This window comes from Trachemys scripta, chromosome 7 (genome assembly GCF_013100865.1).
Source record: "Trachemys scripta elegans isolate TJP31775 chromosome 7, CAS_Tse_1.0, whole genome shotgun sequence".
In the NCBI taxonomy this organism is placed as follows: Eukaryota; Metazoa; Chordata; order Testudines; family Emydidae; genus Trachemys; species Trachemys scripta.
Window position 1 is genome coordinate 116,149,231 of NC_048304.1, and position 12,795 is coordinate 116,162,025.

Here is a 12,795-nt window from a genome sequence, read left to right on the forward strand (position 1 = left end):
CTTGTCTAAAAGAGGTTTCTCGTTCCAAGCACAGAATGCAACATTAACAAGTTGTTCCTCTTTTCAGCTCATTTCATTCTCCTCTTTTCCAATTGCCCGATTCAGAGCTTAATGGAAACTTGTCGAATCTTTTCTTCCCACAAACCCTGTAGAGCCCCAAAGCAATCTGTGCACAGGGTAACCACAGGAATCTTATATTGTCAATTAAAATTGGATAGACACCTGATAACAAAGTATACATACTAGAAGAATATATATCACACATAAACACAGACATGCACATGTAACCAGGCAGATAATCACATTACAAATATATTAACAAAGCTGTAACGATTCCAAATTCCATTTTCATTCATCCAATTCCACTTTTGGTTTAGTTTTCATAGATATTCACATTTTTAAAAAATGAATTGAAGTTAAAGACAAAGTATAATTAACTGCCACAAGTAAGCAACAGTTGATGTCAAGGCAAAATATACTCCCCAAAAATGAATAAATAAATTAGGCATCCCATCTTTGATGGTCTATGGATTATGAAGATATTTTGTCCTTATGCAGATAAATATCCTTTATGGGGCAATGTATTTTTCTTTATACAATTATATTTTTGGCTACTACAAAAGTTATGTGCTTGGCTAACTCCCATAAAAAACATGATTTCTCCATTTAACACCCCTCTGTTTCTTGTATAAATACAAAAAAAATCAGTTTTATTTTGGGGGGGAAATATGGGGAGGGCTTGGGCAAAGGGGAGAAGTAAACTAAAATGCTCAGTTTAAAATAAAAACAAAACACACACACAACAACTTGGCATCCAGACATGGAACAATAATTCATACCTTTAGACAAAGACACACATGGAGAAAAGAATCTCTCCTCTACTTCTCAAGGCAAACAAAAAGGTAGCCAGTCTGGCTACCATCTTATTCTTCTGATATGTTCGTTCAAGGTTACATCTTCTCATGGGATTCTTTATACCAGTAAATATTTAAACATACAAACCACCCACAACCTTTCAGTAGTCCTTTGTTGAGTCTGGGAACTCACCAATGCAGCTATCTATATGTAATGCTGCACATAAACCCTACCCCGTTGGTTCTCAAACTGGGGGTCGTGACCCCTCAGGGGGTCACAAGGTGGTTACATGGGGGTCCTGAGCCTGTCAGCTCTGTGGGGCTGACAGTCCTGGTCCCCCCATTATATCCCCCCCTCAGGTTTAATTTATAAGGGGGGGGATTACACTCAGAGGCCTGCTGTGTGAAAGGGGTCACCAATACAAAATGTTTGAAACCCATTGCCCTATCCACACCAATACTAATTCAACCAAAGCAAGCCTGTAATGTAGATGCTCTTAAACCAGTTTAACCCTTGCTTATCTATATAAGTTATCGACCCAAGCTAAACCAATTTAAGCAGGGTTAAACTAGTTCAAGAACAACTTCATTAGGAGTTTGCATCAGTTCAACTAGACAGGATTTTAAAACGGATTTAGTTACTTGTCCCTAGCATAGACATGGCCATATCCTGGAACAACTGATCTGATATAAACTGGGGAGCTGATGACTCACATGGGTGCTGGACCCTTTTTTTTTTTTTTTTGTGGCTGTGAAGCATCTCTTCAAAGTTGGAGGTGTTTTGTTTCTACTGTTTGTTTCTAAAATTCACACATGCCAAAACATTGTACTCTGCAGTATTTTCAATTTGGTATTTTTCTGAGGAGCCCTCTCTTTTTGGAAGTTTCAACTGCAGCACCGACCGGAGTGGAACTAAAAGACAGACCAGGATTTTGGCTTTTATAGCGCCTTTCACACCCTAGGCACTCTAGAGAGCTTTACAAAGCACTAAGTTAGACACTGGTAAAACAGAGACTGTGTAGTCAAACATGGCAGCCATTATGCATTCAACAGTACTTCCCACAGAGCCTTGGGCATTAAAATCATCTGTTTTACTGAGCAGAGGAAACTGTTCGCCAAGACACAAGGATTATCTCCTACCCATTTAAAAAAAAAAAAAAAAAAATTGCCATGGGATCTTTAACATCCACATGGACAGGCATCTAAGAATTCGATTTAAATGTCTGACCATGTGCCTGAAAGAATTCAGCACCCTAAGCATCTGACAACAAAGAGAAACTATCCTCAGATCTCCTGTCCTTGCGCTTCTTTCAGCAAGAAGCAAAAACATTTTAACAACGCAAATATATTTTTCCTCTCACCAAGGCCTACTTGTCTCCTATAATTTCCATCATTTACTGTCATTAATTTTTTTCCCCTCAAACTAAAACCAGCAGCTTGTGAGTCAGAGAACAATCATTAACTTTTACAACTTCCATACAAATCCACCTACTCACACCGGAAAGGCAGTATTGACTGACAAGGTGGCCTCAAAGCAGGCCCTGCAATCACTGGGAGCCTTCCTTGGGGTGAGGGCCCGGGGTTTCAATGTACCATTATTGCAGAATCACGCCCCAATAGTTGTGTTATTTATTTATAAAATACCTGTAGGAATCTAAAATATTAAAAATCAGTGACCAGGCACTATAGGAAGGGTCATTCGTTTGAAAAAAAAAAAAAAAAATCTTTTTACAGCTTTTTACAAAACTTTGAAGTCAGGTCAGGACATACAGGGCATGGTCCAAAGCCTGTTGAAATCAATGGGAGACTTTTCACTGATCTCAGTGGTCTCTGGATCAGGCAGAGGTAAGACAGTCTTCCATTAATAACTGAAAGAGGGATACATGTTTTCTGTATCAGAAAGCTGTTCAGAATGAACTGTACAGATTATGGGTTTCATGCTACATTGCTCCTGAAGCCAGGAAGTCCCACTGAAGTTGATGGGACTTCTGAGTGGATAAGAAATGCAGAGCTCACTACAGCTTTCCCAGCGTACTCCCAACTAGAATGCAAAGACATTCTCTACCACAACATCTCTCATTAAAAAGTGGCTGCAGCATCATTTTAAAGTGTCCAATCATTACTAATTCATTTAGGAACAACTCTAACGCTACTCATAATGAATTAATTGGAATTAATCTGGCTGTCATGTGTGTTTCCACAGAAATCCCATTGTTATTCAGTATTACTAAAACACCTCCAGTGAAGTCACGCAGTACCCCTGTATTTAGTTTAAGGAAACTTTAAATTGATTAGAACAAAATTACTGATGTTTTTAGTGCATCATAATTGGCACAGCAAGCCGAAACCCAGTTATCCCCTCAGTCCATATTTACAGTGTTACTCTTGCCCATTCATTCTGCATTTTCTTCGAGAATCTGGCTGTCCCCTACATCTGCAATTCATTGACTTTACAATTTACCACATGTTGAGATGGAGAGGTCTCAGCTCCATTTGAATCACTGCACAAATATGCAAGTGATTTATCGTTTTAAAACTGAAGACTGCAAAAGAACGACTCCACTTTTCCTGAACATTACTCCTTCTGGCAGCCCATGAACAATTACAGTTCGTACTAATTAAGCTCTGTAAATGTGCTGTGCCCTGCTAATGCCTACCAGGCCTCAAATTTATTTTCATGAAGCCAAACTTTAGCTAGCAACTTAACTCATTCAGCACTGGTCCAACCCGGTTGCCTGTGTATGACCCCAAGAAGAATAAGGGTCAAGGCTTTAGCCTGCCTAAAACAAAAGAATAAACTAGAATGGATGGAATTGCCAGCATGGAATTAGATGAGGAGGGAGGGGTGAAGTATCCTGGGAAATGAAAAAACATCACTGTTGATAACCTGTTAAAAAGGTACTACCACACCATCTTTGTAATGTGGTGTTAAGGGATTCATATTTATCCCCAGAGGCTAATAAGTTACAGCATTCCATTGACTAGGAAAATGCATAAAGCCTTCAACTAAACTGCCTGTACATTTATTTGTGGAAAGTACAATGACAGCCCCCCCCCCCCCTTTTTTTTTATAAGAGTCAGGATTTACATGATTTGTAGACGAAACCCATATGGAGAACAAGAGTTGATTTCTTAGTCTTTTTCTCCCCCACTCTCCCAGCTTGTCCCCTGGTATCTGTGATCTGGATGTGACAGTAATCTATGGGGATGCTGAAATCAAGAAACTGCTAGAGAAATTAAAACTAGATTAATACCTAGGCACAGATTATTAATCATGTTGTCTGGTTTAAAACACACACAACATACAGGCAAGAGAGAAGCACTTAAATTTTAACTGCCCACTCCAGGAAAGCATGTTTAATCAAGAGTGAGCCGTGAACAACAAGCTTTACTGCGTGAAGAAAATGTTTTTTCCCTGTCCCCCAAGACTTTCTTGACACTTAAGAATCAATCCCTAGCTCCCCAATTTCCCCTTCAGTCATTCACCCAAATACGTTTTTTCAAGTCTGTAACATTTCTCTCTGCACTTCAGCATTCTTTCTTAGTCATCTAATAACCCTCCCCTGGCCTCTGGATTCTCTACACTTCCTCAGATACCGTTTTCTTCTCCCAAACACTACGTCCAGTGCCCCCCACCCCCGACACTTTCTTCCCTGCAAACTCAGATTTTTCCTTCTTGAAGCACATAAAACCTTTTTCATCTAACTATTGTTTCAAAGCTGACGATGTTAACTGCTGTACTCTGTGTGTGTTTTCACACAATGTAGCTTTTTACCGAAGTCTTATCCAAACACCTTTAAAAAAAATCAGGCTAATAATACACATTTCCAAGATGCATTTAACTTGTGCATTAATCCTGGCATGTGATTTTTCTTTTTCCAGCTCAGTGGTACATCAATAAATTAAAAGGCAGTTCCAGGTATCAAGTTTCTTTAAGTATTCTGGGAAATATTTTGTTGGGTTGGTATCTAGATACACTACACAATACTGTCAGTGTGTTCATAAAGGATGCAAGCTGTAGTAACTTTTTTTTTTTTTTAATTTGGCTGTCCGCATTGTTTAGAATTGCTCTCGAATTTTTCTGCACTCCAAGTGTTAATTATAAACTTAACTATATCCTACGTAAAAAGCAAAAACACAAACCTGCAGTTAGGAGGAGGAGTGCAATATTCTTAGCTTTTTGGGGTTTTCATGATTTCCACCCCCACCCCCCAATGTCTCATTGCTTATAATTAGTGAAAGAAATTTGACCCACTGCCAGTGTCTGTGGACCTTGGATATTATAAGGCCAGCGTGGCGTCAAATATCTTAACATTCATAAGTGTTATAGGCTGTAAATAAACCCTGTGGATTTATGACCCTGTGCTGCTTGCCAGCAAATGACTGTGGCACATTTCTTTCAGCAGACCTGTCGAGGTGCAAGTTTGCCTTTGGTTGTAAAATTAACCATTTCCTTCACAAACCTGCCCAATTATGAACCCAAGTTTAAGGCTTACTTGCATATTTACAGTAATTTAATACCTAAAGAAACACACACCTCTAAACTTCTCTCTAATCCTACAAACACCACCACGAAACAAAAGTTCTCACAACAGTTACAGTGTAGGGGGGATAATATCCTATTCACGTACAAACCATGGGGAAAAAATGTGCACACACACACACAATATTATATATATATTGCAAATACATTTTATATATAAGCAAGCACTTGTTTTGAAGTTGGGAGGGGCGAGGAGATGGTGGGAAGAAGCATATTATTTCTTGCCTGCTTCTGTCTGCACAAGAATCTCCTCCCTTCCCCCACTATAATGTCATCTACTTCCTGTGTAGGAGAGCATTTGCTAAATCCAGGTTGTCTCATGCTTAACTGCCAATAATCCAACTTCCACATAACTCCCAGACAGCTGGGAAAAGGTCCTCAGAGTTTTAGTCATGGCATAGAAACTCACGTCCACCCAAAAAATCTGCAGCTGTCCTTTCTCTACAAGGCATTTTTAATCTGATTTTGAAACCCAGTCATGAAAATCTGACAAATGTAAAACACTTTTTTACCTGAACTCTGGTTTACAATCTTCAGTGAAAGCTGCACCATATTTTTTAACTGATTAACCTACATATATTTTTGTGTTTGAAGAAAACAAAAAGCAAAAGCAAAAAGAGAGAAAAGAATAGAAAAAAAATCCAACACCAGTTAATGTATGAATACATTCAAAAGCTGGAAAGGCATCTACTGTAATTTTTCAAGTACAGATCAGCCACTGGTGCACCTATTAAAATGTTCAATTTCCAAAGCAAATATTATTTTTAATGAAGTGCAGTACTGCAATTATCCTGTACACTCAAGTAACAGTACTGTATTATATTGTTTTGCAAGCTCCCAGAAACATGAAACTTTGCTATAACTATTTTTCATAGCCCCTTCAGAGAGAAGCTGGCTGACCAACCAATGGTGCATTTTCTCTAAAATGAAATTATATCAGGGACATTCAGATTCTTTATGGAAAAAAATTAACAGAATCCAGACTATTTACCATTGTATCCCACCAACACTGATTCACTCTGCTGCAGAATTAACAATCTACCTACTTAAACATTCAGAAGTTTCATATTGTACGTTCCAACCAATTTATACCACAGGACCATCAATTCTTATATAATAGCATGTTTCTACACAATTCCAGAAACTTTATTAAAAACATGTCCATTTTTTTAAAAAAAATGAATAATGCACATCACTGAATGCTAAGTATCATAGAGCACTAAAGTGCTGACATATTAAGTTATATCTACATTATTAAACTAGTTGGTGGATGTTAATACCATAATCCATATTGCAGACATTAAACCTCAACCATTAAGATTAGTACAGAATTAATACTATCATATCGAAACTGAAATCTTAGCATGCCTAGCCATAAATATTTCTGAAGGAGATGAAAAACAATTAACATAAATACCAAAAGAAGGGCAAGAACACCTGTTCTTTTTCAGTACCGATAAGCATTTTATTGTTCTCTATTTAAAATGTAATGACCTGTGTAATTACAGTAATATTACATTGTATTGCAGGGGGCTTGGAATGTCACACTTTGAAAAGTGTTGTCAAAACAATTCAAGGGGGGGAAAAAGGACCACCATTAACCCTTCACACTTCGGCGTCTACCTCTTTTGTATTAGAAAGGATTATGTTTGATTCAGTAGATAAAGGAAAACATCCATTTTTCAAGTCTGTTATTTATTTATTTTTAAAGTTTCCTTTACTGAAGGTAAAACCTTAGTGAATGGGCTGCTCTCATATTTTGCTGTTCCAAGCATTCAAAATTCAGACATGAACACAAGATGCTGCCTTATGTGCAATCTAGTAACAAATCTCTCACTTGGAAAGCAAACAATTTAGGGCAAAGGAAGATGCAACAGCACTGATAAAAATATGAAAAATCTGCTGGTAAATATTCTTAACAAAATATTTCTATTTGCTGGTTGAAAACATGAATTAAAACACTAAATGCGGGTTTCAAATTAAATACAACTTCTTTGTTTTTAAACTTTGAAATGAAAACTATTTCCTTTATTATTCCTAATAGCCAGCTACCTCAGTCCCTCTTCAAGTATATGCGAGACAGAGATTCTCAGATACATTACTGCATTTCTATTTGACTAGATCTCTCCTTAATGCGTATCTGCATTCTTAAAAGCCATCCAACATTACTCTATCAAAAACAAAATTAACATTATACAGAAAAATCTTTGTCATTTTAAAATAAAATTATTACTATCAAGCTTTATGGAGTCTTCAACAATTAAAGCATTATTCTTGAGATAATGTATTATTCATCATAAGCAGATTTAATGATACTTCATAATTCTTTACGTTCTTAAAACAGAAAAGAAGAAATCAGTGTTCTCAGGAGTTTGCTTTTGAGCAACAGACAGCTGCAGATACATTTAAAATTAACAACAATTCTGCTAAACCAAAATAAATGAACAAACCACAACAGCAGCAACAAAAAAAGAAAAAAATATATATGCTACACAACTACATCACCTTTTTACCTTATACTCTCTGAAAATGTAAAGGATAGGGTATTAGAAGTCTACACAAGATGTATTTTTTATATATTAAATAATAACTATGCAGAATTTTCTATACATTTCCAACTTGCATTTAAAACTAAAATCTAGCTGGTTTGGGATTCAAAGCTGGTTTAGTAGATGTCAAGAATACACCTAGAACATACAGTATGTCAGACAACATCTATCCTGCTTAATCTTTAAATTATTCTGCTTTCAGGCCTAAATGAATAACTTTAATTTTTTCAGCCCATAATTAAGTGGTAAGCAAACACGGAGACATGCAGAATGTGAAAGAAAAAAAGGTGAAGATATGAAAAGGTTTGTGGTTCCTGATGTGCAAATAATAAAATTGCCTACTGAGAGTGGAAATATCCCTTTTAGAATCCATCTGATAACACACTACAAGGCCACCTGCTATGTCAACAATAAAATAACATGTAATCTTTTATACAATACCTTTAATTCATACAAATAGAACATTCTTATGAAGGCCTTTTTTAAATGTAGGGAGAAGGGAAGGAATATTTCCATTAAAGGTAACTACTAAATGATCCATATCTTTAGGTTCTAACGAGAAAAAAGAAGGTGACAAATAAATGTAATCAGGAATTATGTCTGTTGTAACAAAAATATTTTTGAAAAAAAATCAGAACACAAAAAACGAATGTGATACCTCAATTAAGCTAACTATTCTTGGAATACTGAAAGCATGATAAGTTTTTTTTAAAACTGCAATATAAAACTATTTGGAACAAAGTAATTTTGGGGCAATACTCTGAGATCTTGAACCTAACGCTTACAGAATTTTAATTTTTTTTTTTAAAAAGCCATGCACACACAAAATACATACATAACCATATTTGAAGCAAAATATAATGCATTCAGCCTATGCTTTTCCCCCCCCCAATCATTAAAATTACAAACTGCAGTCACCCTCTTCCACAGTCTGAGAAACCATGGCGCTTGAAAAGCAGCCTTACAAGATAATAACCATAATAAAATAAGTAAAATACTACCACGTCTTTAAATACATGCAAAACTAGAAAAATATTTTTTTCATATTTCGATCCCTCTATATTTACTAATCTAGGTTGCTACTGCCACTTTACTGAGTGAAAACAAGCCTGACCTGATGTTTAATATTTTAACGCTTTGAAACACTTGTAGATCTGATAAACTGGAATCGTCCAAGACTTAATCCATTAGCACAGATTCAACATCTACTGAACAATAGATCTGTTATTTCAAATTGCTCTCTCGTGTTACAAAAAAATGTGTAAATAGATACATGGTGATGGTGGGGGACCCTTCAGATTTAAAAGCACCTAAAGAATGCAAAATGACAACCTTGGGCAAGTGTAAACAAACACTTCTTAGCATTTTGTACTCCCCATGGGTTTACCATTCATAATTAAAAACCCCTCCTTTAAAAAAAATTAGTCTTGATGTGTGTTACATAGGGATATACAGCACAGTTAGTGATACTACAAAGCATCAAAGGAGAAAAAGCAGCAAGAGACAAACCTACCCCCATCACACCCCAAAGTTTAATTGAACCCCACTCTCTGAACTACAGTTACTTCCCTCCTCCTCCATATAGACTCTCTCTTTTACCCAGAAAATCTGGCCCTTCATCCACACACACACATATTTTCAGCAAGATTATTATTTCTAGAATGCACTTCCAAGTGGGGGGTTTGTTTAATGTATTCATTTTTTAAAAGGCAGTTTCTGTTTATTGTATCAGTCCTGGTCTGTGCTCTGCTCTAACTCCTTTCAGGACTCAGTTTAGCCACACACAAATAAAGAAAGAACTCCTTCAGGTCTTTCTCCCCTTGCAAAATAAGAGCAGTGTGTTTAGCTCCGGGTAAGGATGGGCTTTTTCTGTGAGCGTTCAAGAGAGGGATTCATCTCCCTGATCAAGGTTTGTTCAGTTTAAACTAATCAAGCATGTGAGTTTGCAATTAAATGTCAATAACCTTCCCGTTCCCCAAAAAAGTGTAAACACTTGCCATAAACACACAGAGAAAAAGAGAGAAATTGCTGAACCAAAGTGAAAAGGCCAGACAACTTGCAATGGAATTTAAAAAAAACCAACAACGTTCTAGTCTTTACAAAACAGGATAAGAAACTATATAACTTGGTGACTCCCAATACGGTACATCAGTATCTGAGAGAGCTTCTGCAGCAAGGAAAGGGTTAAGGGGGAGGTTAAAAAAAAAGGGAGGGGGAAGAGACCAAGACGCCACTGAAGAGGGCAGAAGAAAACAGATCATTCACCATGGCAAATAAAGAGTTTTGTAGAAATCAGATTGGAGATTCAGCTGATGAGAAAAGAAACCAAAACAAAGCCTGGGATTAATAATTTTTTGAAAGAAGAGGAGAATCGAGAGGTGAAAAGACCTCCACGCAAAACTGAAAGTAAAAAAGAAAAAAAAATATGGCGAAGTGTAAACAAATCCCATTCTGCAAAAGCCATGAAAGTTTGGAAAGTTTCTGGCTAGGGGGACGGGCGGGGAGGACATGCAGGGGGCTTAGAGCTGGGTGGGGGGGGAGAGGAAGGAAATGTACAATCCTAGCAGTGAACGATCGTTTAAAATAGAGAGATGTAGATGCGCCACTTACTGTTCTTGCAGTTGGAGAGAGCGATCCATTGGGGAGGTACGGGCTGGTCAGGTCTGGGATCATTATAAAAGGATAACCAGGGTATGGTGGGCCCTTAAACAACCCTCCATCTTGCCTTTTCGCAGCTAACATGGCGGGGCAGAAAGAGAGAGAGAAGGGGTGAAAAGGGGGGGATAAAAAAAGAGAGAGGGGGGGAAAACTTTGTTTAGAAAGTGTCTCCCCCACCCCCACCCCCAGGCAAAGTTGTGCTGCCGGCCCAGCTGCACAGCAGCGCGCCCCTGGGGCCGCACTGGGCTTCCTTCGGCAGGTCGCCCCGCAGAGCTGGGGGGCTCCTCGCTTTGGGGGCGGGGTGGGGGGGTTCGTGGTACTCACCTTCTTCTAAACTTTCCCTCGATTTATCTCTGAAAGTTTCGGACCTAGGCGGAGGCCGCCTCTCCGCCTGGGAGGAGGGGGGGGCAGAAAGGAAAGATTGGGGGAGGGGGGGGAGACACAAAAAAGGTGGAGAGGGGGGAAAAAGAGAGAGAGAAACAGAGTTACAAGTTTGTGCAATGGAGGAAACTTAAAGTCAAACATTGTAGCAACATTACAACACCCCCGCCTCCCCAAGTTGTGTCTGAGGATTAGCCCCCTAAACACAGTTGCAAAGCACAACTCCCCTCTGCCCCCCACCTCTGCCTGCCGCCAAAGGGGGGGGAGGATTTTGGGGGGGTTCCCCCTCCTTACCTCCGAGTCTGAGGAGCTGTTTTGATTCGTTTCTGATTCATTGACCAGGGAGGACTTGACATCCGCTAAATCCCGCTCTGCCGAGGAGTTGTCGGAGATCTTCTCCTCCTGCTCCCCTTCGTCTTTGAAAGAGATCAGCTCATCGTTGGCCCCCAAGTCGTCTCCTCCACCGCCGTTCAGCTGCGGCATTTTCCTGCCGGCTCACCCCACCAGCAGCAATTTTGCAACAAGGGAAAGGGGGGGGGGAAGAAATGAAAAAAAGTTTGCACCGGGGGAAAAAAAAGTCCAAGGTGAAGGGTTTTTTCTTCTTCTTCTTCTTCTTCTTCTCCTTCTCTGTTTCCTCCTGGGGAGGGGAAAAAGAAGGAGGAGGAGGGGAGGGAAATGTCTTTCCTTTCCTCTTTGCACCAGTGACTTTGGGTTTCTTCTTCTTCTGGATTTTTTCACCCCTCTCTCTCTCTTCCTTCCTTCCTTCCAGGGAGCTGATCAGCGTGCCAAGGGCGCACCAACCCCACACCCAATGTGAGAATAATAATAATTAAAAAAAAAATAGACGGGGGGAGGGGGAAATAGTTTTTAAAAAAAAATTACAAACAAACCAAACAACAAGTCAGCTGGAGAGGGGGGGAGACGCCGCAGATATAGGGAGCCCGTGCCGCTCGGGTTTGAGTGAGTTGAAGTTAGACTGAGAGCTTTTCAGTTCAAAGGCGGCGCTGATTGACAGATAGAAAAAGGGGGATCGAAATCCGGAGGAACGGAGAAGTCTGGGATCCGGGATTATTGACAGGGAGAGAGAAACACACTAGGCACTTAATGAGATGCAGGAGGGGGCGGGGGCTCCCCCGGTGACGTGTGCATAACTAAACAGGTTTGGGGAATGAGCGAGGGGAGAGAGAGGAGGAGGAGGGTGGGGGAAGTGGAGAACTAACAATGATCCTTTTTGGCAAGAGCCAGAGAGAGTTTAGTGAGTGTTAGGGGAAAAAAAGGGACTGGATTGAAGGGAGACAATGAAGGGGGAGGAGGGAATGTAAGGGAATGACCCAAAGAAAAATAAAACACATGCAAAGGGGGAGAGGAGAAAATTGCACTCTACTTCAGAAGTACATTTGCACAAGAAGGGGGAAAAAATATATAGGAGTTAAGAAGAGAGGAAAAGATGCCTGCCCTTGTGTCTGCTGTTTGCAAAGCAGTAACTTTTATAGAGCAGAGATGATTAACTATATACATTTGTATGCATGGGGAAAAGTGCAATTTCTCAGAGATTTTCTGTGACATTATTTTTATTGTGCGTGGTTAGGTGTTTTGCTTGTGGGGTGTTTTTTTTGTTTGTTTGTTTTTTGGTTGTTTTTTTTTAAACCCGTTAAGATTTTTTTTATTTCCAATCGTTGTAGGTAAGAAACTAAAATAATCATGAAATAAACCCCTTTTCTTACCCAGCGTTTTCTTCTTGCATGTATTATTATTATTATAGTCCTACTGGATTAAAATGTGCAAGATAACTCTTCAGTGAGCAGATATC

The 12,795-nt window shown here is 39.0% G+C and overlaps 1 protein-coding gene across 32 annotated transcripts in view; it reads right to left on the reverse strand.

Moving 5' to 3' along the window:
* TCF7L2 (transcription factor 7 like 2) overlaps window positions 1–11,593 on the reverse strand; it is a 201,945-nt gene extending 190,352 nt beyond the window's left edge. For 12 of the 32 annotated variants that reach the window (XM_034775108.1, XM_034775107.1, XM_034775099.1 and 9 more), the window contains exons 1-3: window positions 11,280–11,590; window positions 10,929–10,995; window positions 10,557–10,681 (exon numbers count right to left, since the gene is read on the reverse strand). In XM_034775108.1, coding sequence (XP_034630999.1) covers window positions 10,557–10,681; window positions 10,929–10,995; window positions 11,280–11,468 — 381 coding nt within the window. In that variant the 5' untranslated portion in view covers window positions 11,469–11,590. Of the gene's footprint in view, window positions 1–10,556; window positions 10,682–10,928; window positions 10,996–11,279 lie in introns of all 32 variants that reach the window. The other 20 variants (XM_034775109.1, XM_034775101.1, XM_034775100.1 and 17 more) reach the window with 3 other exon arrangements.
* Between the last annotated feature and the right edge of the window lie 1,202 nt (window positions 11,594–12,795).